Source organism: Acipenser ruthenus, chromosome 8 (genome assembly GCF_902713425.1).
Source record: "Acipenser ruthenus chromosome 8, fAciRut3.2 maternal haplotype, whole genome shotgun sequence".
In the NCBI taxonomy this organism is placed as follows: domain Eukaryota; kingdom Metazoa; phylum Chordata; class Actinopteri; order Acipenseriformes; family Acipenseridae; genus Acipenser; species Acipenser ruthenus.
Window position 1 is genome coordinate 35886287 of NC_081196.1, and position 25566 is coordinate 35911852.

The 25566-nt window shown below is 39.8% G+C and overlaps 1 protein-coding gene across 10 annotated transcripts in view; it reads right to left on the reverse strand.

Moving 5' to 3' along the window:
• The window catches only part of LOC117407249 (dystrophin-like), an 809654-nt gene that overhangs the window by 264439 nt on the left and 519649 nt on the right, over nt 1-25566 (reverse strand). For all 10 annotated transcript variants that reach the window (XM_059028873.1, XM_059028880.1, XM_059028876.1 and 7 more), the window contains 3 exons: nt 17598-17745; nt 16008-16154; nt 2615-2779 (listed from right to left, as the gene is read on the reverse strand). In XM_059028873.1, the coding sequence (XP_058884856.1) occupies nt 2615-2779; nt 16008-16154; nt 17598-17745 (460 nt within the window). The remainder of the gene's footprint in view (nt 1-2614; nt 2780-16007; nt 16155-17597; nt 17746-25566) is intronic.

The following is a 25566-nucleotide window of genomic DNA, read 5'->3' on the forward strand; positions in this document are numbered from 1 at the left end:
AGAAATGTAACAATATCAGAGCTGTCAGCGTCATGAGAAAAGCGATCTCCATGACCTACATCAATATTTAGCACATCACCAGATTCTAAAGCTGGAGCTGAAGAATGTCCAAACCATCATCACCATTGGATAAGCAGTGGGTCTTGATTGACTAATTGATGGTCAATCAAGCCCCACCCTCATGGTATATAAAGGGAGAGGAATCCTTCGTTAAGAAGAGAGGGCTCAGTGAAGGAACATGCTCAGAGTGAACGAAGAGAAAAGGTCAGCTGATACACTGTGACAGCCAAAGCATGGGGGTTTGATTTATATTTGAGTTTGTTTGAAGCTTTTATTTTGGCCCCTGCTGCGTGTTTATTTGTTTTTGTTTATGGTGTTTGTAAATAAATGTGCGCCTCAGCACTTTAACTGCAGCTTTCTGTTTCTGAGTCTCCCTCCTGCCGGTACCCAGCATTGCCAGTGACGCTGTCCTGTCACAGTGCATACATAATATGACTGTCACACAAGAGGCAATTCCTCCTAAATTCACAAGTGGCAAGTGTTGCAAATGTATTTTTTTTCCAATGTTTTATTTCCCTGCAAAGATAGTAATCATATCCTCTTCACTCATTGTTCTTGCTGGTTATTAATAGAAGCAGAAATTAATTTTCTTTGCTTAACTGTTCATTGCTTAATCAGAAATTCAATCAATGATTTTTCAATTCAGCAGAGCATCTAATATCAGACTGTGGCCTATTACTGGACTGGATGAAAAAAATATATATATATACTGTATATATATACAGTATATATCAAATATACTGTATATATATATATATATATATATATATATATATATATATATATATATATATATATATAAAACAATAACAGAAGACCTTGACAAGTAACTCACAGGCCAGTGAAGTACAGTCTTCATGAGAGACTTCACTGAATACCTGATGCATTTTTTTTAAATACATTTATTCTAAACCTTTATTTTGTTGATCCCCCTTCACCAAGCAAGTCCAAAAAATACATTTAATTTCCCAAGGGGACCGGGGTGATTGAATGATAAACATCATTAGAATGGTGAATGTACTGTAAGCTAGTGAGCACAGATAAATTAAATCCTAAAACGATTCCCCCCCATAGAATAAAGGACGTAGTTATACCAACAGATATGTACAATGTTACACAAAGTAGTACATTAACTCTATAGCAAACAATTGCTAGTTTGTTGACTGTACAACAGGTAAAAGAGGGGGACAGATGTGTTTCCTAGAGTGTAACATTAACCAGTATAGATCTCCATGCCTAACTCTCAAGATGACCAGTTTACCCAGTCCCTTTTATGGTCTTGCATGCCAGCAATTATGTATTTTCTGACCTTGTCTATGACCCTGTGACATGCAGTTAAGCCTACTTTTCTCGGTTTTATACATGAATAAACAGACACAGATATGATCAACTATAACTTGAAACACATGAATCAGCCCACAGCTATCACTAAGAGAGGCTCTTCACAGTAATCCACATTGAGCTTGTACTTGGTGCAATTTCTCTTTCCATAGCAACAGCTTTTAAAAGCTACAGGGTAAAAGGAAAAAGGAAACATCTGTTCAACAAATAATTACATTTGATTACATGGGAAAACAGAGGGACTATCAGATTTATTGACAGAGAAGATGTGCTGACCTTTTGCTACAAGGATGGGATAAGACTTTCACCTTTGCTGAACTAGGTATCAAGCAATCACGTCTGCTCTTATGAGCTGCAATCAACGAATACTTGATCTGCTTATCTTGCAAACCCAAAATAATGCACTTTACAGTTTGCTACAAGCGAGTCTACCACTGCAGTAATAGCATTGCAATGCTGGGCAATCACACGCACTATTGCATTAAAACAGCTAAAAGATGATTTGGTGCTCAGCCATTGAATAAATTGGACATGTTCAAGAATACGCAGTGGGCTATCATAGAAAACCAATATTCTTTTTGAGTTCAGGATCAAGGATGACCCCACTTCATCTTTCAATCAAGCATAGACTGAACAAGATGAATCTATTTGGATCATCCTCTCACATAACCTGTTCACCTTCACTGTGAATGAGAAATGACTCAATATAATTTCAGATTGATTACCAAAAAGATGTGTCTGCTAGGCTCTTTTTTCATCAATATACCTTTTGTAGGCCCTTGTAACGATAATGTAAGCATATGTGAATGTGTAGCCTTACTGTAATAAGAACACTATGTTTGTTTTACATCTTTGGGGAGTTTTAACAATAACAGTTAATTACAGGTAATTAGAAATGTATTAGGCACCATAATTTGATTCATTTGAAGCAATAAAGTACAAGTAATAAGAATTTAACAGGTACTAATTACTCACGGCATTTAAATTTGCAATTAGGCATTTCATTGTTTAGCAGAACTTGAACAAATATCTACATACATCAGGCTGGATCCACACCATGGTTGCCATTGGATTGCATTGGAAACGTTTATTGCCACCCAAGAGTGTACTTCACATTCATGTTGCCTTAAAGCCCTTTCAAATGCTATAAATGTTGATCAACGAGAAACCTATTGCTATTTCAAAGCCGGTAAGAGTGTCTCTTTGCCATTACCTTTGTATCGAAAGCCCCCGGTATTCCAACTTGTCTGTAAAGTTCTAGCTGGTCTTTTGTGGTCGAAGCCCAGAGTGCCAGCTGATGTAGCTGTTGTTGGAATTGTGTAACACCTCTCAGCAGATATTCAATTTCTTTTTGTTTTTCAGGCAGATCTCTGGACACCTGTTGGTAGAAAAAGTGAAATAAAGAATTACATTGAGAAGGTTTCTTGAGTCTTCCTTGACTGTTCTCAACACAGGACCACACAGCTATAAAACCTGCTTGCAGGAATTTAGTCTCTGTGTCATGGTTACGTTTTTGGGATATGTGTGATGTTGGTGCTATAGATTTGGCCACTGGTCCTGCATCCAAGGGGAGAAGGAAGCCATCACCCTCTGCAAGATCAAGGGGACTGCCTGAAAAAAAAGATTGGTTATGTGGAGGATAAAGTTTCACGTGGGACTGAGTCAGCAACAGGTAGATGAGTTTCCTTGGGGTTTAAATTATCTAGGGAGAAGGGACTGATACGAGAAGCAAGCCCACATGAATCCTAGACTTAGGACAGGCTCAACATTCTCACATCTGAATGTAGGCATGGAATATCAGTGTAATTTGTCTACAGTGAACAGACATGGCATCGAACTGATAGATTACAGCCATTCACAGCACAAAACTGCAGGGGACACTTCTGAGCCAAGTGTTAGTTACAGACATGTATTTGTTTAGAAAATAAGGTGCAATAATTATTGACAAGAGAAGTTTAACAAGATGTACCTTCATCTAAAACACATTTCTAATGAATATGTACATTTACTTTAAAATATTCCATAAATAACTCAAGGAGAATTTTCTGTTTACTGAAGTGGATATATCTGTATACATGTGAAAGTCACAGAATGTAATAATACTAACAGTAAGTCAAACACATATGTTCCAATTGTATTCTAATAATTTTTTCACAACAGTCAGAGCGTTGCTGTAAAATAAACAGGTGTCCTCTGAAACTCCTGTACTTGCACTTTCTGCATTAAATTTAGCTTGCAAAAACAAGGTTCAAAAAGGTTAATTGGTCTATTAAGGTATAGCCTCTTTTAGCAGATAAGGATGCTCTTGCATTCATAATGGAATTACTGTCCTGCAAACTGACAAAGTATTTCTGATGAATTTTGCCACGCTAATCCCTTTTGATGAGACATTTACAGGAGACAATAAATTCAAACCCATAGGAACAAGAATACTCGTCTGTGGTGGTTACCATGACAACCATTACTGGAGTGCAGAAAAAGGGACAACCTCATGACACAACCCATTTTTTTACCTTCCAATAAAACACAATTGAAACACACTTTTTTTTTAAAAATGAAAGGTCATGATCAGCATATTATTCAACACATGGAATACAGATAATGCAGAGGAAATTTACTAATCACTACCAAGACAACAGGCAGATCTAGTATTTCCTCGAGGTCTTTGTCTCTATATAACATGGCTGTAAAAGAACGGCCTGATTGGTATCTCAAACTGAAACCCTTTAAAGGAATTCACTTCTATAGTACTGTTGGTAGGTCAATAAAAGTATCTGTGTAGTTTTAATGTATAGGTTTTAATGCTAAGTGTATAAAAAACAACTCTGAAATTGACACCTCTATGAAAAGTCCAGCTCACTCGAAGCTGCGGCTAATTTATGCGTGACATCACACCAGGACAAGCTCGCTATCCTGCCCGCTGCTTTCCTGCATTACCGCTCACCAAAACACAATGCGCCCAGGGGAGAGGTACCATGGTAAATAGGTGTGGTATCTCTCCACGAGTTTCCTAAAGAAGTAAAAAAGCTTTTTTTTTTTTTTTTTTTTTTACATTGTGAAGCCAATATAAATAAAGCACAAGACCAACATTTCTGATCTGTTTGATTTAAGATGCTAAAACATCCAAACCGGTAACACCGCTTTCAGTTCTACTGCATTTGTTTACAACAGTGAATGTCCTGGTGTGACGTCACGCACGCGCGCTCTTCTGGGTAGAGGTCTCAAAAGTAACAAATGTTAATGAAACTTTCAGGAAATGTACAGAAAGTTTAGCTGCACTCAACAATGACTTTTTTGATGTCATTGCACCCCACCTTCAATTAACCTTCAGATTCTGACATAAACTCGTCAAAAACAATAATAGGTGACATGGCAAGAATGCATTTTACTTCATGTATTTTTTGACCCATTTGAACTCTTTTACTGTATTCAGTATGTGCAGTAGCAGTAGCTACCCACCAGATGGCTACAGATAAAAAAGAGCTCTCTTTAAACCAGATTAATGGCTAGACGCAATCTAAAATTTCAAATATATGATTTTTCAGCTCAACAATACATTTTCATTTTCACTTCTGTGCACTACTGTACTCTCACATCCAAATGTTATCTCTGGTAATTCCGGGGGGAAAAAAAAAGAAAAAACACACCCACAAAAAAATTACTTTATGAAGTTATCTTACCAAAAGAGAAATCTCGTACATTCCCAGCAAAAGAGAGAAGACAATTCCCTCCCCAAACACCAGTGGGATTGTTTTAGCTGTTTATCTGTTCTTTATAAACCACTGTACATTTTACAGAAAGACTTAAACCAACTTTTCTTACAAGGAGGCAGTGGGGCTGATGTTAGGATAGGTGCAGTGCAAACAATTGCGGCTGCAAAATGCTAAATGCCTAGCAGCCAGGCAATTATTTTGCTTAAGAGAAATGCAAATTACTCAACATGCACAAATAATGAGCCACAATCATGATAATGAGGATCGCAATGAGCGCCGCCTGTGCATTGGGCTATTTAGCGGCCACACTTACAGCCCAGAGGTGAGGTGAGTTAGGAGTAGACAGCAGTAGGCGCTGTATGAGATTTGTGGAGCACAAAAATCAAACCAAACAAAAAAATATGTCAGAAGGGCAGCAAAGTCCTCTTGGTGCACGGAAAAGAAAAGAAAATGTTTTCTGAGGAGGAGCTGAGAGTCCTTATGGATGAGGTCACTGAAATTTGGAAAAGCCTCAGCCAACATCAGTTATGCTACTAAAGAGGCCATATGGTCCTCTATAGTGGAGAAAGGCAATGCTGTCGGTATTACCAGGAGGACAGTCAATCAGGTGATGAAAAGGTGGCAGGAACTGTGGCGGTGAACAAAAGCAAAAATCGCAACGCAGCACAGGCATGCAGCAGGAACAGGAGGAGGGCTGTCATCCTCATCACAGCTGACACCGCTGGAGAGGCAAGCGGAGAAGACAATCCATCCCAAACAAAGTGACCCTGGGTTTGAATATGCAGGGTCTTCTCCGTCTTAATTACTCGCTTCTACAATGGTTTGCACCTGTAAGAGGAGGTGCAAAGTTTTTGCAGGGTCAACAATTGTCCAAGTGCAAGACAAAATCCTTACATCTCATTATAATGTTTGTGCCCGCTTAGTATTCCAGATCCCTGCCCAATTTCATACTCTTTCCTTCATTTTAATACAATTCAATATCGTTTAAATTGATTAATGCTGGCAAGGTGCTAATTTGATAGTGGGTGCAGAACGCCAGGTGAAAACATACACCACATTTTTAGTGACCGCTAAAGTCCCACTTTACAGCAACTAAACACGGTTTTTGGCAGCAATATGGGTGTTTTGTAGCTGCAAACCACTTTTCACGTATCCTTACATCGACCCCAGTAGTGATTGCTAAGTGTGCATGAAAGCAAATGTGTTTACTGTAGTTCTGAAGTTCTCCTTGGGGGGCTGTGCATGTCAGGTCATCATGTAAATCTCTGCAAATTTAATTTTCACAGCACTAAGGAATTGTCCTTGAGCCTTAAGCACTGAAGTGATTCTGAAGGATTCTGTTAACTCATAAACACAATCACTGAAGCCACCACAGCGAATACAGCGTACAATCACCCTAATATCACCAATGTATTCTAAGAAGGTGTTCCTAAAAATTTGCGTTAAAATATCCTTTGTAGGGCAATTCAACAATGTTTCAGGATGACCTCTTTTCTGTACCACATTTTCAGTGTCAAATTCACAACACAAACCAGCACCACTACCCTATACGGTTTTAAAAATACTGTTTACATATTTAGGAAGGTTTTCACCCTACAGTATCAGGTTTTTCTCGTGTAATGTTATCAGTAAGAAAAAAAATAAGAACAAAACCCTTTTTTATATGTGCTTGTCGCTGAAACTACCTTTAGTGAATGTAAACAAACTTGAAAGTCAAATAGTTTCTGAAAACAAGAGGATTTAACTTGTATAAAACAAATGGGCCCATGAATAGTGTACACATGTCTTAAAAACCACATCGATAATTCAGAAGCATTCACTGGGATTGCATTTTAATTATGGTGTAACTATCCTTTTAATGTAATTTTAAAAAGAACTAAATAACAAAAAACTATGATAACTACGTGAAGCACTGCTTTGTGAAAAATTGTATTTGTTTTGGTATTTGGTACTTCAACTGTAAGAATAGCTATGCCATAACTACAATGTTATCCCAGAGCGAAATCTGGTTGAATAGTTTAATATGTTTTCACAGTAATGCACTGTGCATGGCTACTGCACATTATGGATTGTAATATTGAACTGTATATTGTAGCGCTGGATGTGCTTTGGTTCTAGCGGGAGGTGATGCAGTGTTGATGATGGCAATAACTGGAGACCAGGCCGATGGTGCGGTTCAGTTGGTGCTTAAAAGTAACCAAACCAACCCTATAAAATGTAGACTTCAGTGAAGCTTAAAAGAGTGACACATATCTGATTGTTTCATTATGGTCCGTTCCAATTGTAGCAGTATGTAAAATTCCCCATTAATGATCCAACAGCAGAATTAAATTTTATCCATGCAAAAAACTGTAAAAGGCAATGCAATTTAGCAAAAGATAAAAAAAAAAACAGAATTCAAAGTCAGTATTCAAAATTGCAATCAATCAAATTGAATATAGTGCTCGATAAGGCCCTAATGTCACAGTTCACTTGCAAATGAAAATGTACAAAAGCAACTAAAGATCACAGATTAAAAAAAAAAAAAATACAGCACAGTATCTAAAACTGTTTTACATTAAGCAGCTGGTCATCATGTGAAACTGGAGTGCTGTGTAATACACAATAAAGACAGAATGGTTTGGCATGTGAGAAAAAATGCAGACTGGTGGCCAAATGAGGCAGGCTGCATGCAGTGCTTTAACACAACCTAAAAAATTCATTGAAACCCAGTTTAAGAAAGCTGTACGATATCAGTAGTTGCCAAGGCTAAATTGGAAGTCAGAAAGAAACATTTAAATATACCCTCCCATATTTTAATATTAATTAGGTTATTTGCATTTGGAACAAGAATTTATCTGGCTGAAAGAAAACTACATGGAAACACACATAACCCAAAAGTACAACCAAAACCGAGGTGAGACCTATTTTTCTTTTTCCATGGAAAGTTCCTCAATGCTAAGACATGTTTTAAAATACTGACTTGTTCCTTAAAGTTATTTCATTTACCAGTATTTGATTTACCACAGCTGTAAATTCACACATTTGTAAGACATGAAACAAATTTAAATAAATAAAATACATTCATTGTAATTAGAGAAAAATAATTGCTACATTTATTTTAATAAGCATTGATTGACATCAAGGCCAACATCAGTCAACTCCCCACCCCCTCCTCATGAACAATTATCACACCTTTGACACTCTCTCCATGTCATTTCATCATTAGTCCAACCCCCCTACCCAGCCCCCACTCACAAAACATATACAATAACAGTTCAACCGGACGCCTTCACTGTGGATAGGAAAATATCTCTATTTCCCTTTGCAAGTATATGGCCCTTTTTGATGAAAAAAAAAATGTTGATGGCAAAATGCCATTATTTTCCTGACCATGACAACTCCCCTCTCCCCCTCACACAATGAGTAATTGTGACTTGTCACACACTAATTAAATGTTTCAGTAAGTGGCTGTATCTACTAAAGTGGAAGAATATGCATAATTGATGACAATGGGTTTTCCTAAATTAGGTTTTAAGTACTGTATCACAATTTACTGTTACACATTGGCAGGGTTTCCATGGAAAATTAAAAATAAGTCTCACAGTTTTCTCATGCTATTTTGGTAGTACCTTTCAGGTTATTTGGGTTTCCATGTAAATTTATTTTAGGAAGAGAAATTCTCCTTCCAAATCCAAACAACCTTATTAAAATTAAAATATGGGAGTGTATATTTAAATGTTTCTGTCTTCGTTCCAATTTGGCCTTGCGTGACGACTGATATTGTGCAGTTTTCTTAAACTGGGTTTCCATAAAGTTTTTAGGTTGTGTTGAAGGACGCAAGTGCAGCCTGCCTCATTAGGCCGTCAAAAAAAATATATAATAAAATAGCAAGAGAAAGAAATTAAAAACCCAGACACTGTGTTACAAATACCAGCATCATAGGAAAGTGCTGTGTACTATCCATGTATTATTTGCCAAACATTTTTACTTTAGGTTAATGGTGTAAAAATGATCCAGTCAAAATGTTTAGTACAGTACATTGTAAAAATACTGGTACTGAATCTACAAAAGGCTACCCTACTCACCCACATTTACCACTACATACTACTCTTATATTATTATTATTATTATTATTATTATTATTATTATTATTATTATTAATAATAATAATAATAATAATAATAATAATAATAATAATAATAATAATAATAATAATACCTGAATCTGAATTCATGACTAGATGCTACTTAAAGCAAGTGTACAATGAATTGCATCTCATTGCTAATGGATTATTATTATTATATTATATTATTTTTTCCTGTTTAGTCAAAAAAAACTTGCCAGGGCTACTTCCAGCAGATCTCGATTGTTAACAAACAATTGCTTGCTACAGCCTTTAGATAGTAGAAAGTTGCACAAGGTTACGCCACAAACGGGCTCTCCACTGGTGAAGTCTCCTGAACACAAGGTACAGATTTTAGACTTCCATGCAAAAAAAACCTAAAAGTTTGGTAAATTGGCACGGTTTTTTAAAGTAAGAAGGCGATTCACCCAACCTGTTAAGCCATACAAGAGTCTGGCTGCAGACTCCCTGTAGCGTGAGGAATGTGCATGGTATGTGCGTGTTACGTCACATTCTCATGACAATGAAGAGAGAATTTGGAGATCCTGAGCTGCAAGGAAACCCGGCCATCGGGCTCCTAAAACACACCACTAATATTGTTTTGCGTGACGTGTATTGCTTTCAAACCCTAAAATTTGAGACAGATTGAAAAGTCTATAGAGCATTATACTGTATTACAAGATTGCCATTTAACTAATGTTTTCTGTAAACCCATATTAGTTAACAAGCACTCTGGCCTACTTAATTACGACTCTGATGCCCAGTCATTTCTGAGTCAGACACAATAATTAAAAGCACTTAAGGTGTGGATTGGGTCTGCAGGTTGACAAAGGGATTTTTGTTTTTTAACAATTTCAATTCACACAGACAAATACAGTCCAACACATGCAGTTGTCTATGGAAAAATGTAAGATAGCTTTTGATGTGATTTTTAATATCTGTGAAATTATGCATTAGTGATATTATTATTATTATTATTATTATTATTATTATTATTATTATTATTATTATTATAATACATTGCAGTAATATATAATAACTGTACTGTGAAGCAGCTTTGAACAACTGTTGCACTTCCTGGAAGAGACCAGTTGTAGAATGTGAACATTGACCTTGCTGTGACTTTGATGCCGTACACCCTTGCTAGACCCATCTGTCACTCGCTGCACTTGTTCAGCCAAGCCAGGAAGACCGAAAGCCAATATCTTTCCTGAACACCAGCGTAAACTTTTACCCTGGTCACCCCTCTCACACAGCTTTCTTCATACATCACAAGCAATCCCTTTGTTCCAGTAACAAACAATACTCTGGTGTGCTTATCTGATAATCATTACGCTTTAAAACCTTGCTTGCAGGGTACATGTGACACATTTTAGAGAGGAATGCCATGGATTCGTAAGCACTTTTCTTTTTTTTTTTGTTCTTCATTTATCAATAATGATGGTTTTGTCTACACAATAGAGAAGCCCGCTTGCTTGTTATGCAACAAAATACACATTAGCAATGCTTGTCCTTCTTTAGAATAATAAAAGGCTATATTGTCCCAGAGCTCTTTTTTAATAGTTCTTGCATTGAACAGAGGTTCAGAAGTCCTAGTCAGGTTCAAACTTTAATTTAAAAGTGTCCTCTTTTTCTTTTTAAAAGTGACCTGTCAGCTTGTTTCTTACTTAACTTCTTGGATGGATTTGAAAACTGCATATGCCTTCATAATGCTGGAGAAATAAACACAAACAATTGTAGATCACCATAAAAAGGCTTTCCAAGAAACATTGAAAACAGTCACCCACTGGCTATTAATCGATCTATGGGAATAACCATTTGAGAACACATTGTGGAGATTTACCATGTTAGGCAAAACCCTTCTGGTTATCATTATAATTCAAGGTGAACTTTTATTTTCCGATAAAAGTTTTCTGGTGTGTTCTTACAGACTAATGCTGTGTAAACTTAAACCAAAAACAACAAACCCAACAAAGACAACAACAACAAAATAAATCTCACATCCTGCAACTTCAGCCACCTGGGAAAAAATAAGTAGGGTTTCAAGACAGCAGATTCTTTTTTTGTAATGTCTCTATCAGTCTCCTGTAATAACCTTCATCATCCATATAGCTGGTGACTTAAAGAGTAAGGTGGACAAATGAGGCGAAAGCCGACTCAGGCACTGAGCTTACACTCTGATAATCTAGCTCATCTCTCTTGGTTGACATCAGACCAGGAATAACATTAAACAGTAATAAATTCCTCGCAGCAAACCTTTGATTCCATGGTTCACTGGCCCCCTGGCCTAATCTATCAATCCATTTACTGCACAATAAAAGGTGAGAAACCATTACAGAGCTCCGGTGTGCCCAGGCATGTGGTATATGGCAAAACAGTGAATTCATCACTGAGACCCAATGAACTTCTCATATTCCCTGCAAGTGCTCTGAATCACCAGGTGGTAAACTTTTAGCAATTCCTCTTGCCTGCCCTGGTGGTCAGGAAGGTTCATTCGTTATTGTAGAATAAGCCAGGAAGGATCATTAGTTTTTGTAGAGGTAGGTTGTGGTGGGGGGGGGGGGATTGGCCAATATGTGGATCGCAGAAGATTTTCGGTGGATTGCGGGACAAATCAGAACAAGCACTAGCATTTAAGCATATGTGGCGAAGTGTCCTGCCCCTTTGTTTATTATTTATTTATATTATGATTTATGTTTATATTACGGCGAAGCGCCGCTTATTTTGTTATTGTTTTTGCATTTTAAAAACCCTGTGAGGATGCATGACTGATCAGCTAGTGATTATTTAACTAGCAGACAGTCACGCATCCTTACTAAACTCGTACAGACTGTGGCCGAGGGATAATAAGATAATTAACAGCTAGTTAACCCCTCGGCCAGAATATAAAAGCCTCCAGCTGTCAGCACAAGGGGGGAGTGTACAGAGGAGAGTACAGGAGAGCGGAGAGAGCGTAGAGAAAGAAACAATTGCTATATAGAAACTATACTTATTTCCATATTGTTTACTTGTTGGCTAACGCACCTTTTTGTTTGTTGTTTTGTTGTTGGTTTAAACCTTTTGTTTTGTTTTATTATTTAATAAAACGCTCAGCACCGTAGCGCTCAGTTCCACCATTCCATCCATTGCCTTTTGTTTACTGTTACTTCCTGGTACGTGACATCACTAGTCACACGCCACTCAACAGCTGCTCGGTCACAGCATACAACAGTTTTTGCTTCGGCTGATGGACAGAGCCTTCTGTGTCGTCCAGTAGCACAGATGAAAATATCCCAACAGTTTCTGCATACGAGACTAACAAAATGCTTGTGTGCGAACGTACATTTTAATTTAGGAGCACGTATGCGACTAGAAATTCCTAATGACTATAAACAATAAACGTGATTTATTTTTTCTGCTGAAAAGTATAAAACAAAAAAACAACAACAACAAAAAAAAAAAAACAGTCGGATCTAAACTCATATCTCAATTGTAATGTATACTGGGAATGAAGTTTATTGGTGTCCACTGCCCACTGTTAATCATACATTAAAACTACAAATCCCATAGCCCGCCAATTTCACTGATTTATCAGTGCGATGGCTACTATTTTCCAGGCAATTTGTCAAACCAAGATGAGGAAAATAATAAATTCATATATGTCGGCGTCTTTACAAGAAATGAGCAATGCAGGTATGTCAGAAAAATGAAAGGGAACAGGGAGCTTCGAGTTAGTTACAGTGTGTTCACAGTTGTAAAATACAAGTTCAACCAACAGTGGCTAAAAGATTTTCCATGGCTTAAGTTTGACAATGTTAAAAAAAATCCATGTTTTGCACGTTTTATCAGGATACAGGGGAACTGATGGCAGGCAAGACTGCATTTTTAACAGGGAGCCAGAAGTTCAAACATGAAAATATATTAAACACATATTTTTTTAAAAACTTAGGTGCACATGTGCCTAAAAAAGTTAGCATAGAGCATTTGTTATGTTTTTTTTGTGGTTGTTTTGTTTTATTATTGCTATTACGTATTGGACACTATTATATTAAATCCTGCTAATAACTGTTGGTCACAGCTTACTGGTGGATCGTGGAGCCCGTTGAGATCCACCAAAATGGATCGCAGTGTTTGGTGTATTGGCCACCACTGGCCTACATGGAATAGGAATATATTAAAGTGTGCCGATTTGAAATTTGAAATATTGAAATATATTCTGGAAGAGAAATATGTAGTTAGAATTTGAAATGTGCCAACATGTGTTTATATTTATATTGAGATTGACAATTAAATCTGATGTCTTTAGCTTTCATGTTGCCAGTATGGGAAGCTTACAGTATTTAAATATAAGTTTGGATTCTTGGATATGGGTCTAGTGCAGTGGTACTCAACTCTCACCCTCGAGATCCAATCCAGTCCAGGTTTTTACTCCAAGCAGGTTCTAATGTACTTAATTGAAGCTGCTAAGAGGCAATTAACTAATTTAGGACCTGGTTGGAATAAAGACCAGGACTGGAATTGATCTCGAGGGCCAGAGCTGAGTACCACTTCTATTGCATTGTATGTATGTATACTGAGCATCAAAAGAAACTTATCACTGATATTTGAACATCAAAAAAACTTATATTTGGATCAAATTCACTAGATGTGATCGAAAAATGACAAACTGTTTTAGAGCAGGTGCAGTGACTTTTTATTGTGCAGATTAACAACTGACATCACGAACATGCTGCAAAATGATCTGTCGATCTTGGGCAGGTGTTGTGACTCTTGGTCTCCCAGTTCATGGCCTGTCATTGACAGAGTGTGTCTGGTTATACTGTCTCACCAGGTTTGAGATTGCTGGCTGTGAGCACCCAAGATGGCGAGCAACAGTCCTAATCCAGCCTCCAACATGCCGATTGCACGAAGGCGCTGCTCTCTTGATAGACGTGGCATATTGTTTTTATTCTGTGATTTTCTTTATTGCTTTTATTCAAGCCTGCAATTCAACAGCTAAAATCACTCCATATCCAGTGTCCAATCAACTGTCTCACTAATTAGGTGATTAAGTACATATGCTTCAGTCATAGTCACTCAAGCGCGTCATGGTCAAGGATGAATGATCGAGTGTTTAAAACATTTCGTCGATGTCCATCATTTATATACCTTATTTTATTTTTTTAATAGTGATGTTTCTTTTGATGCTCGGTATATATATATATATTTTTTTACTTGTTCAGATAATTGATGAGCTGGAGAGTTGACCCATTTTACAAGGAGGCCTTATAGCACTTGCTGAGTAAATTATTTAAAACAATGGGTGGAATAGTTGAGATGTTCTTTCTTAGTAAAGTGATCTTCAGTTTTGGGGCATGGTTTGAATGTGGCCAGGGAATAATGCAGTTTTCCTCTTCACTTTAATAATTTTCTATATGTCCTGTATGTAATAATAATCATTTCACATACGAAAAAGTGCTAAATATCTGGTTACATATATAAAACATGTAACAAAATAGAATAATATGGCATTTTAAAACAATTTGCACTAACTATAATAAGCAGAAAAGGTGCATAAAATGCACAGTTATTATTCAATTATTATTATTATTATTTACAGTTTATTAAAAAGACTTTTAACCAGTTTCATATTTGAAGTATTAAGACTTCTTATTATTCTCACTCAACTGCTGACATCCTTCCAGTATTAAGTCATTTTAATCATAAAAGTGCCATCACTCTGAAAGAGCATGGCTCATCTTTCGCCTGCCTCCAATTAAAATGAACGATTCTGAGGCACACCCAGGCAGCAGAATTAAGAAACCCTGGAATATGTCATTTCCAAATTGTAATAGAAAAGATATCCTTTATATGCCTTCCTCCAAGGTCATTATAATGAGATCTACAAGGCTGAAAGGGCTGACAAAATATTAAGCAGAAGACCTTTTATCTGACTCGATTTATTTTTATTTTTTTGCTGTAGGGCAAGGGATGGCTGTGACTATAGAGAAGATTGAACTGACTTATTTTAATTATGCCACTCCAAGATGTTGATTCATTTGACATTTGTTCTCCTCAGTTAGTGTGGCTAGCATCAATACAGAGATTCTGAACAGAAAATAATCCAATTTGCCTTGTTATTACCTTATCTTGTTTGCCTAGTCAACATGAGGTGCATCTCTCATATCTCCAGCTCTTAAAGTGTGACTAAACCTTGAGAGAATGTTTACTTTAACCACAGTAGACAAGCTGCTGCCAAATAACAAAATGGCGTACTTAATGCCAGCTGAGAAACAATACCGAAAGCTTTGTTTAATGCAGACTTCAGATGTGATTCATATTGGAAACAGAAAGTGTGACTCTGGGGGATTTGAGTGGGCTGTTTGTCCCTTAAAAAAGGTTTTTTCTTGTCTTTCTTGCCTAGAAAATAGAAACTGAATAACACATTTGAGATGCCAGTGTAATGTGAGTGTGTGGGGGGGTATAGGGTAGACAGACACATACTTTTATTGTCTACAGTGAGCCCAGCTGCACTGAGAACAGGTTATAAAAATAAATACATATTTTTTCCATGGCACAATAATTTAAATTGTTATTATTTGTTGAATAACAAAGGTTGGAACATTTCTTTAGTTATTTCAGTCATTCGGGCACAGGCAAATCTACCTTTATAATGCTTCTGCAAACATTTCTAAAACCTGCAAAATGCTTCAACTAAACCTGTGACTAATGTGGGCATTCTTAATAAGTTCCCAATTTTGTACCTAAACCTGTAGTATTATATCATAGAGTGCTTCACTATTTTTCTTGAAGAATATACTGCTCAATACCTGTGCCCAGTGGTGGTTGGCCTGTTTCAGGTCAATCTCAATTTTCTTGTGTTCTTCACGGTTAAGCTTCCTCTCAAGTGCAAGCTCTCCACTCTCATTCAGCTGTTTTAATATTCTTTCACGTGGAGGTAGTTCTTCCACTCTTAACTGGAAAAATACAAAACAAGAGAATACATTGCAGACATTCTTGTCTTAAAACCTCAGGGTCACTCTATTTCTCAAGCATAATCCACTAAATGATGTCACTCTTAATAATTCACTTCTGACACCTTGCAGCATTTATGCTATTTTTGCTGCTGGAGGCTATTGCCTGGCTTCTGTGGGGAGTTAGGATCCTTGGGAAGTCATCTTGCATTTGACTAACTTAACCGTTTACGTGGTTTTAGTGACATGATTTCAATGACCACCAGTATGTGCATTATTATTATTATTTGTTTATTTAGCAGACGCCTTTATCCAAGGCGACTTACTGAGACTAGGGTGTGTGAACTATGCATCAGCTGCAGAGTCACTTACAATTACGTCTCACCTGAAAGACGGAGCACAAGGAGGTTAAGTGACTTGCTCAGGGTCACACAATGAGTCAGTGGCTGAGGTGGGATTTGAACCGGGGACCTCCTAGTTACAAGCCCTTTTCTTTAACCACTGGACCACATAGCCTCCTGTATCATCTCCCCTTTGTGTTGTTTTCATAAGCACATAAGTACTGATATAACTCGCATCAAATCTCAAATTCCAGTACACTGGATGTCAGTGCCTGCATAATCACCTTCTCAAAGGAGAAACAGTAAAGTATGAACAAAACATTTTGCTTTCCATGGGTTTGGTGTCATATTAATTATTAACCCACCTATCATTGACTTGGTTGCTCTGAAAAGGCCAACAAAAAGACTGACTAAAACTGTGTGGTCCTCTTAGCAGTTTTTCCAGATTGTTGGGGAGGTATAAAACTATCCACCTTTACCCTCTTGTTACTAATAGCGCTTTAACACATTTCAATGACAGCCAAACTGCCTTTTTGTCGCAGATGCCTTTTTAGATATGTTCTTTAGATGCCCGGGGCAGTCCTTCTATAACTGTTTGCTTTTATCTGTCACGTCTCAAAATAGATAGCCCTTGACCAGCCTAGAACGGTCTTTTACAATCCTGCAGGGAGATCAAATCTGGCCATGGAATCAGCTATCCTCACAGAAAATATGCAGTATGTTGTGAGAGAAATCAAACCTCATGAAATTCAACCACCCCCCTACCCCCAACCAACCACCTGCTAAAAAACACAATTCATTATCTGGCATCTGGCAAGCTTCACTGTCCATGTTGCATGAGGATTCTGAAATATTCTGGTCTCTTCAGGTTACAATTAACGGGCTGGGAAAGACATTCCTCCCTTTCATCTACTTTAAAACGATGGCTCAATTGTATTACACTGATGCTGGTCATCTTTGATTTAAAAAAAAAAAAACTAACTTTGGTTTGTTGGTTGATTCCCGCTTTTTCAAGTAACTATTTCATCCAGGCAGCACAGAAAATCAGACCATTTCCATCACCATTTAAGTGTGCACAAGGCAGGAAAAGAGCTGTTGTATTTACCTTGACTTTCTCCAAGCACTCTTTCAACTGCAGTTCATTTCCAGGTTCCGGTTGGATTGCTGCAATGCTCTCAGCCTCCTCGAGCCAACAGATAAATTCATTCAGATCTTCCTGTAATTCAGACAGGATATTTTCTTCTTCCTCCAACCTGGAGAAATAAAGAAAAACCCACATTATGAAAAAAAAGAATTATTAATCCCCACCCCTTACGATGCATGTCCAACATGTCCTCTATTTAAAGATTTTTTTTATTCAGGACAGATTAGGAATGTTCTGTCCTCATAAAAAAAGATTACGGTAATACATACATTTATATTAAAAAATACCCAGGCAGCGAAAATGGAGCCAAAACACCTGGCCTAATACCTTTGCTCTTCTTTAAAAGACTGTCATGGGGTGCAGTATAACATTGCAGACCGTAGTTACAATGAAGTTTATTTTTAGTACCTCTAATACCATACATTTCAGAATATACTGTATTTTGCAACTTTTTACAACATATTAGGGGAATCACGGTGTGTTATATAAAATAGTTTGTTACATGAAGTGCACAGTATATTCAGTTAATAGTATTCTATAAAACATACCATGGGGTTTGGTAGAATACCCCAAACATGATGGTATCTTCGAGAAAGAGTGTATAAGTTTAGTGCATTGATCAAGCCTTCTACATAAATAAATAATAGGCTTTGGTCTCAGTTTAGAATTTGTTCAGTTGAGTTGGCATCCATTCAGGTGGTTCAAGTATACAGCTATGGCCAAATATACAGGTACATATACAGGTGGTTCAAGTATACACCTATGGCCAAATTCTTCATCTAGAATTTTAGGATTGAGACATAATGGAAAATATAAAACATATATATGAACGTAATTTAGATATTTTATTTAACATCATGTAATCAAAGAAACTACAAAATGATATTGCAAAAGTCTACCAGAAGCCATAATAGTAGTACAGTATTTCATGTTAGATTTCAATTTTTTGTCAGTTTTATGGAAAACTACAAAGCAGTATGTAATTCAAAATGTTAACGTAACATTATTTAGCAGGTTTCATTCGACTTTATGAAGCAAACTTAGTTAATTCTATAGGGTGATGCAAAACCTTTGGGCATAGCTGTACTTGAGATGCTCACCCTTAGTCATAGACACCTCCCACCCATAGGTACCAGGTCTGTGTGTGCTGTGGGTGCTTGAGAACCACCAAAATGTATTGATGCAGGTGCTGCTGAGCTCCTTGAGGATGTGCAAAAAAATGTTTACACTGGGAAAAAAAACAGCACACGTAATGCAATAGTAATAACTCTTACTGCGTGCTCGCCCCACAGCTTGCATGGAAGCTCCAGAGAGGGGTCAATGTTACCTGACTGTGAGATTAATTAACTTATGGTTCTGTGAACGGTCATTTTTTTATTACTCCCCTCCCATGACAAGTTGGCGGTGACTTGCGGAGAACCCGGACTATTCAGTTTCCTATGGGTGGTGTTGTTGAGTGTGAAGACCTTGTTGTCACAGAAAACGGTGCTGTAACAAATGCAATCAGGAACAGTTTTATGATATTACATTATATTCGCTTGTAAATACTTTGATTCTAAAACAGCAGTTAAAATTTAATACAAATGTAACTTAAATTCGTATACTGGTCAACCTTAATCCCCTGCGTGAACTCAACACCCCCTGTTTTCATAAATGTAGGTCTCTGTGCAGTACCCGCCAATTTATCTTCGGAGAGTAAAGTACAGTAATTGTGTAATGGATACGTTCGTAATTCGGAACATAAAGAAAACAAGTTCAATATCAAGAAAAGAAACTGATAGTACAGAACCCCCAGATCTGTAAATCATTTTACTAATAGGCCTACTGAGAACAACAGCTGGCAAGCTGAACGATGACGAAAAACCCAGCAGTAGCAGCGAAGCAAAAATTACAAAAATTGATTTCTACTTTCAAGTGGCTCAAGTATGGCGATGAGAAAGAAAAAAAATGCAAAAGGTAGGGGTTTAATACAGTTCTTTACAAGAGCTGAATCTGCATTTATTGACAATGGATTTGATGGAAGGCATCATGCAATAGAAAGGTTTTCATAAACATGAAAAATCTGACTGTGCCGGGAAGCTTCTAGTAAAATATCAAGCACGCAAAATGTGTTCGCAATGAAAAGTGAAGCCAAGAAAAATGGAATGCAGGTTGCAAGCCTGGTGTTAAAAAATGTATGTAGCAAGGCTCAGCTATATGTGGTCATACTGATGACACATCCAATTTTTTGAGTTTGCTTAAGTTAAGGGGTGATGTCCCTGAAATAAACCAGTGGCTACAGCAAAGTAACTTCAAATGTCTATCATACAACGCAACGAATGAAATGCTGATGATAATGTATCAGGACGTGTTGCGAAAGGTGTTTAAAAACATTCCAAATTGTAATTTTTTTTCTATCATGACTAATGAAACAGCAGACATAAGCAAGTTTCAGTTTGTATTCGCTGGGTCAATGACACTTTGAGGTTCACAAGGACTTTCTCGGATTCTACAAGATGGGTAAAAGAACAGCTGAACAAGGTGTGGCTTGGATTTTAAAAAGTGCAGGGGACCGTGCTTTGATGACACTAGTAAGCAGTGGTGTAGTCCTAAATCTTAAAGTACCGGAACGCCAAATAAAAAAATATATAGATTTTTCTAAAACACATTTTATTTGTACATTGAACTTGAGGTAACATTTAATAGGTAATGCATGCGTCTCGCAGGTGACATTTAGGATACTCCCCTTGATAGGTGCTGCCAGATTTTCAAACCAAATTTGGCTTGTTTTGAAAGCATCTAGCGGATAAATGTTGTGTTTAATGGTTTGGTTATTTTGTGGTTATTTTTATTATGCATGTTTTTTTTCTATTCCTTTCAATTATGAGGTCATCACCAGGGCAGAACTTCAATCATCACGATGCCCTGTAGTATTAGTATATCACATCCTCTTTTTTCTGGAGCTCTGCATTCAATAAAATTAGGAAACACACAAACGCTCAGTTATTTTTTATTTGTCACCAATTTAGGAACTGTACAATTAGAATTGATTTTTTAATATATTTTTAAAGGGTTTTTAGTCACATAATTGTTTGGCAACTACTGTAAGACAGTAAAAAAGCTTCTTCCTTGAGCCTTTCACAAGGATCTTGCAAGGGTAAAGAATTTCAAGAGCCAAAGGGAGTCTGTACTTACAGATGAAAGGCTTCCATGATACAAGGACATTAACTCTCCCTCGCTGGTCCTGTACGACCCTTACCAGTCAGACCTCACCCAAATCACAAATCCAAATCCAGAAAACCAAGTACAGTAATCTGTCGCGTATCCGACTGAAGTGGGACCAGAGTAAGGGCGGATATGTAAAAAGTCAGATAAATTAATCCTCTTTAAAATACCACAATACAAAGCTGGAACAATTAATATATTCACACAATGATTGTTTTGAGATTCAGCTTTTATTAGGGAGCTCCCCTAAATTGTTTAGAAAGATACAGGGTATTAATGCTTGTGACAGGGTAGCTGTCTGCCATGTGGGTGCGTGCATTCGCTGCTGAGTGACAGACAGGGGATCGAGATGGAGGTTGAAGTTGATACACCCTGCAGGCAAACAGGGTTTACTTACATATCAACACACTCAATAGTTCATGTGACACTACCAGCAATGGGAACGCACGGAGCACATACAACACAGTGTACGAAAACCTTGGTGGGATCTACAATCTCTGAACTCTGGGGGGGGGGGGGGGCATGACTGCGATATAATCAAATAGAAATGCTGATGCATGATTGTCACAAAGACGGCCGGAGTGGGTGGCGTCAGACCAGAAACAGGAACACAAACGACAGAGAGATGGGGTTTTGGTGAGGCTGAACGCGTGATCGCGTTCAGCATTTAATAAACAGAACAGAAAATAAAAAGGTTGGAACAGACAAAAACACTGGACACGGCACTATAGCCAAAATAAATAGACAAACAAAACGACTAAACACTAAACAGACGGTGCAGGACAGACGAACAAACACGGTGAGTGAAAACACTTAACTATTATTATTCTTCTTATTATTATTATTATCTTTGCCTCCGTCTCCAATCCCGTTCTCCACTCACCGAACACCTCACTCCCGAGTGACTAAACGTGCATCTATTTATACTGTTTGTGCTGGGATTCAATTACTAATTAATTATTCACTTGAATCCCAGCACGTGAATTCATTACGTGAAACCCCGTGTTCACATATTATATTTTAAATGCACGTGCGTGATGTGCAATCCCGTGCCTAAATACAAATATACACTTTTTAAATACACGTGAAACACAGACCCGTTTATATCCCGTGTACCAATCTATACACCAACATTAACACACGCAACATACACACAACACACAAATGCACACAGGGGCGGGGCACTTTGCCACATATACCCCCCCTTGTGCGCAGCACACATGGCCTCAACGGCCACCTCCCCCCTTAAAAACCCAGCAGTCCAGGACAAAGTCTCGGGCTGGGAAGGGAGGCTCCAGTGGGCCCATGGCTGGCCATGCTGTCAGCACCCCTGCCGGTAGTGGCATGGCTGACAGCCTGTTGGTCCCGTCCTGCAGCGAAAAAGCTGCGGGGGCAGGTGGTCCCCCGACCTCCCCCTTCTTCGTAGCCGGCAGCTCCCTCCTGTGGGGCTCCGGCCACAAGAACTCCTGCAGCGAAACTGCTGCTGGGGAAAGTGGTCTCCAGACCTCGTCCCCCTTCTTTGTAGCCGGTAGCTCCCTTTGGTGGGGCTCCGACCACAGTACTGCCGGCAGCGAAGAAGCTGCAGTGGGAGCAGGTCTCCGGACCTCCCCCACGATCTCCGGCAGCGAAACTGCTGCTGGGGTTGGTGGTCTCCAGACCTCCTCCCCCTTCGTGGCCGGCAGCTCCCCTTTCTGGGGCTCCGGCCACCGTACTCCCTGCGGAGGTACGGGCAGCAGAGGCAGCTCCTGCTCCTCTGCTCCGGGCGGTGGCGGAGGCAGAGGCAGCTCCAGCTCCTCTGCTCCTGGCGGTGGTGGAGGCAGAGGCAGCTCCAGCTCCTCTGCTCCTGGCGGTGGTGGAACCAGCAGGCATTCACCCTCTGCTGGTGGAGGTGGAACCAGCAGGCATTCACCCTCTGCTGGTGGAGGTGGGACCAGCAGGTATTCACCCTCTGCTGGTGGAGGTGGGAGGGGCAAGCAGTCCTCCCACTGCGGTGGAGGTGGAACCAGCAGGTATTCACCCTCTGCTGGTGGAGGTGGGAGGGGCAAGCAGTCCTCCCACTGCGGTGGAGGTGGCGGAGGTAGAGGCGATGGGGCTGATGCTGGCCACTCAGAGGGAGGCTGTGGCGGTGCTGGCTCCCTCTGCTGTGGCGGCTGGGCATGTGCGCGCCGTGCTGCCTTCAGCAGCATAGCTAGAGGCTGCTGGGGGACACCAGCATCCTGCCCTTCTCCCCCCAAAAAATTTTCAGGGGGTTGAGCCTGTAACTCCTCCCCTTCTGGCTCTTGGGACGGCACCAGCAGGTATTCACCCTCTGCTGGTGGAGGTGGGACCAGCAGGCATTCTCCCTCTGCTGGCAGCTTGGGTCCTACGGCTGTGGAAGCCCCGACTTCCCTCTTTTTGGGCTGTGGACGCACCGACTCCTCCCTTTTGGGCTGTGGACGCACCGACTCCTCCCTTTTGGGCTGTGGACGCACCGACTCCTCCCTTTTGGGCTGTGGACGTTCGGGCTCCCCCCACTCAGGCGTAGGACGTTCGGGCTCCTCCCACTCAGGCGTAGGACGTTCGGGCTCCTCCCACTCAGGCGTAGGACGTTCGGGCTCCTCCCACTCAGGCGTAGGACGTTCGGGCTCCTCCCACTCAGGCGTAGGACGTTCGGGCTCCTCCCACTCAGGCGTAGGACGTTCGGGCTCCTCCCGCTTGGGCTGTGGACGCTCAGGCTCCTCCCATTTGGGCTGTGGACGCTCAGGCTCCTCCCATTTGGGCTGTGGACGCTCAGGCTCCTCCCGTTTGGGCTGTGGACGCTCAGGCTCCTCCCGCTTGGGCTGTGGACGCTCAGGCTCCTCCCCATAACTGCGGAAGGGACAGTGGGCGAACAGGTGATCCTGGTCGCAGAGGAGGCACCCCGACGATGGCTTGTTACATCGCCGTGGATGCCTGGCCCTTAGGCGGCACTCCTCCTCCCTGTCCTTCACCTCTTTATCTGTCTCCCGCTTGGGCTGTGGAGGCAAAACCAGCAGGCATTCACCCTCTGCTGGTGGAGATGGGGATAGCAGGTACTCCTCTGCTGGTGGTCCTGCTACCTGGGCTGCTGTTCCGTTTATCATTGCCTCCAGGTAGCTGAGGAGAAACTCCACACCTTCCTCCAAGGTGTTTGGGGTGTGTTCCTGCTGATAAGCCTCCCATCTCTCACTGTCCATCATCCACAGGGCCCGAACGACTATGGGCAGAGCCTGGGCCTCCAGCCCAGCATTCTCCAGGAACCAGTCCCGCCATTTTGTGGCGTCTTCTGCCATTATATATATATATATATATATATTTTTTTTTTTTTTTAACAAAACCCCTCCTGGTCTGACGCTTGGAGGCGCGGCTATCCCACGATGACACCACGTGTCACAAAGACGGCCGGAGTGGGTGGCGTCAGACCAGAAACAGGAACACAAACGACAGAGAGATGGGGTTTTGGTGAGGCTGAACGCGTGATCGCGTTCAGCATTTAATAAACAGAACAGAAAATAAAAAGGTTGGAACAGACAAAAACACTGGACACGGCACTATAGCCAAAATAAATAGATAAACAAAACGACTAAACACTAAACAGACGGTGCAGGACAGACGAACAAACACGGTGAGTGAAAACACTTAACTATTATTCTTCTTCTTCTTATTATTATTATCTTTGCCTCCGTCTCCAATCCCGTTCTCCACTCACCGAACACCTCACTCCCGAGTGACTAAACGTGCATCTATTTATACTGTTTGTGCTGGGATTCAATTACTAATTAATTATTCACTTGAATCCCAGCACGTGAATTCATTACGTGAAACCCCGTGTTCACATATTATATTTTAAATGCACGTGCGTGATGTGCAATCCCGTGCCTAAATACAAATATACACTTTTTAAATACACGTGAAACACAGACCCGTTTATATCCCGTGTACCAATCTATACACCAACATTAACACACGCAACATACACACAACACACAAATGCACACAGGGGCGGGGCACTTTGCCACAATGATATACCAGTGGGTGGGTGTAATTGCAACAGCCAGTCCTTTCTTTTTTTTCTTTTTTTTATCATTTTGATAATTGTTGGTTGATTCATACTATAACTTATCAGTAGATGTTTTGGAATGTCTAATGTCTAGAAGTCAATGGGAAGGGAAAAGGTTAAATACTGTCTTGGGCAGAGCTGAATTCCCTTGTATTGCACAACACACATCACTGTCAATATACCGTGGGAGGGAAAATCTGCTGTTTTATAAATAGTAACACTAATGCAGCTGATGAATATTCAGAAAATATGGATTACTTTGAAAGTGCTGTGTAAAGTTTTTATGACAATTCAGTAAATGAGGAATCAAAGATGAACTGTTGACAGGGGCAAGGGATGAAAAATAATGATGTACAATTAACATAATACTGTTGGAACATTTCCAGCACTTTTAAAAAGTTTGGGAGCTTAGTGTTTTTCCATGTCCCAGAAGTGCCAATCACAGCATTTTGTTCTCAATGTTCAATTTCCTCTTATTCCTGTTAAGCCCCCCCCCCACCCCCCCACCCCCCCACCCCCGCCTATACACACTCACACACACACACACACACACACACACTGGAAGCTGGAGTAAATCATGGGTAAATCTTCAATGGGACCAATACAGTGCAGGCGCCAGTGAAAATGTAATTAGCTGCAGACACACACGGCAAACTTAAGAAGTACTGT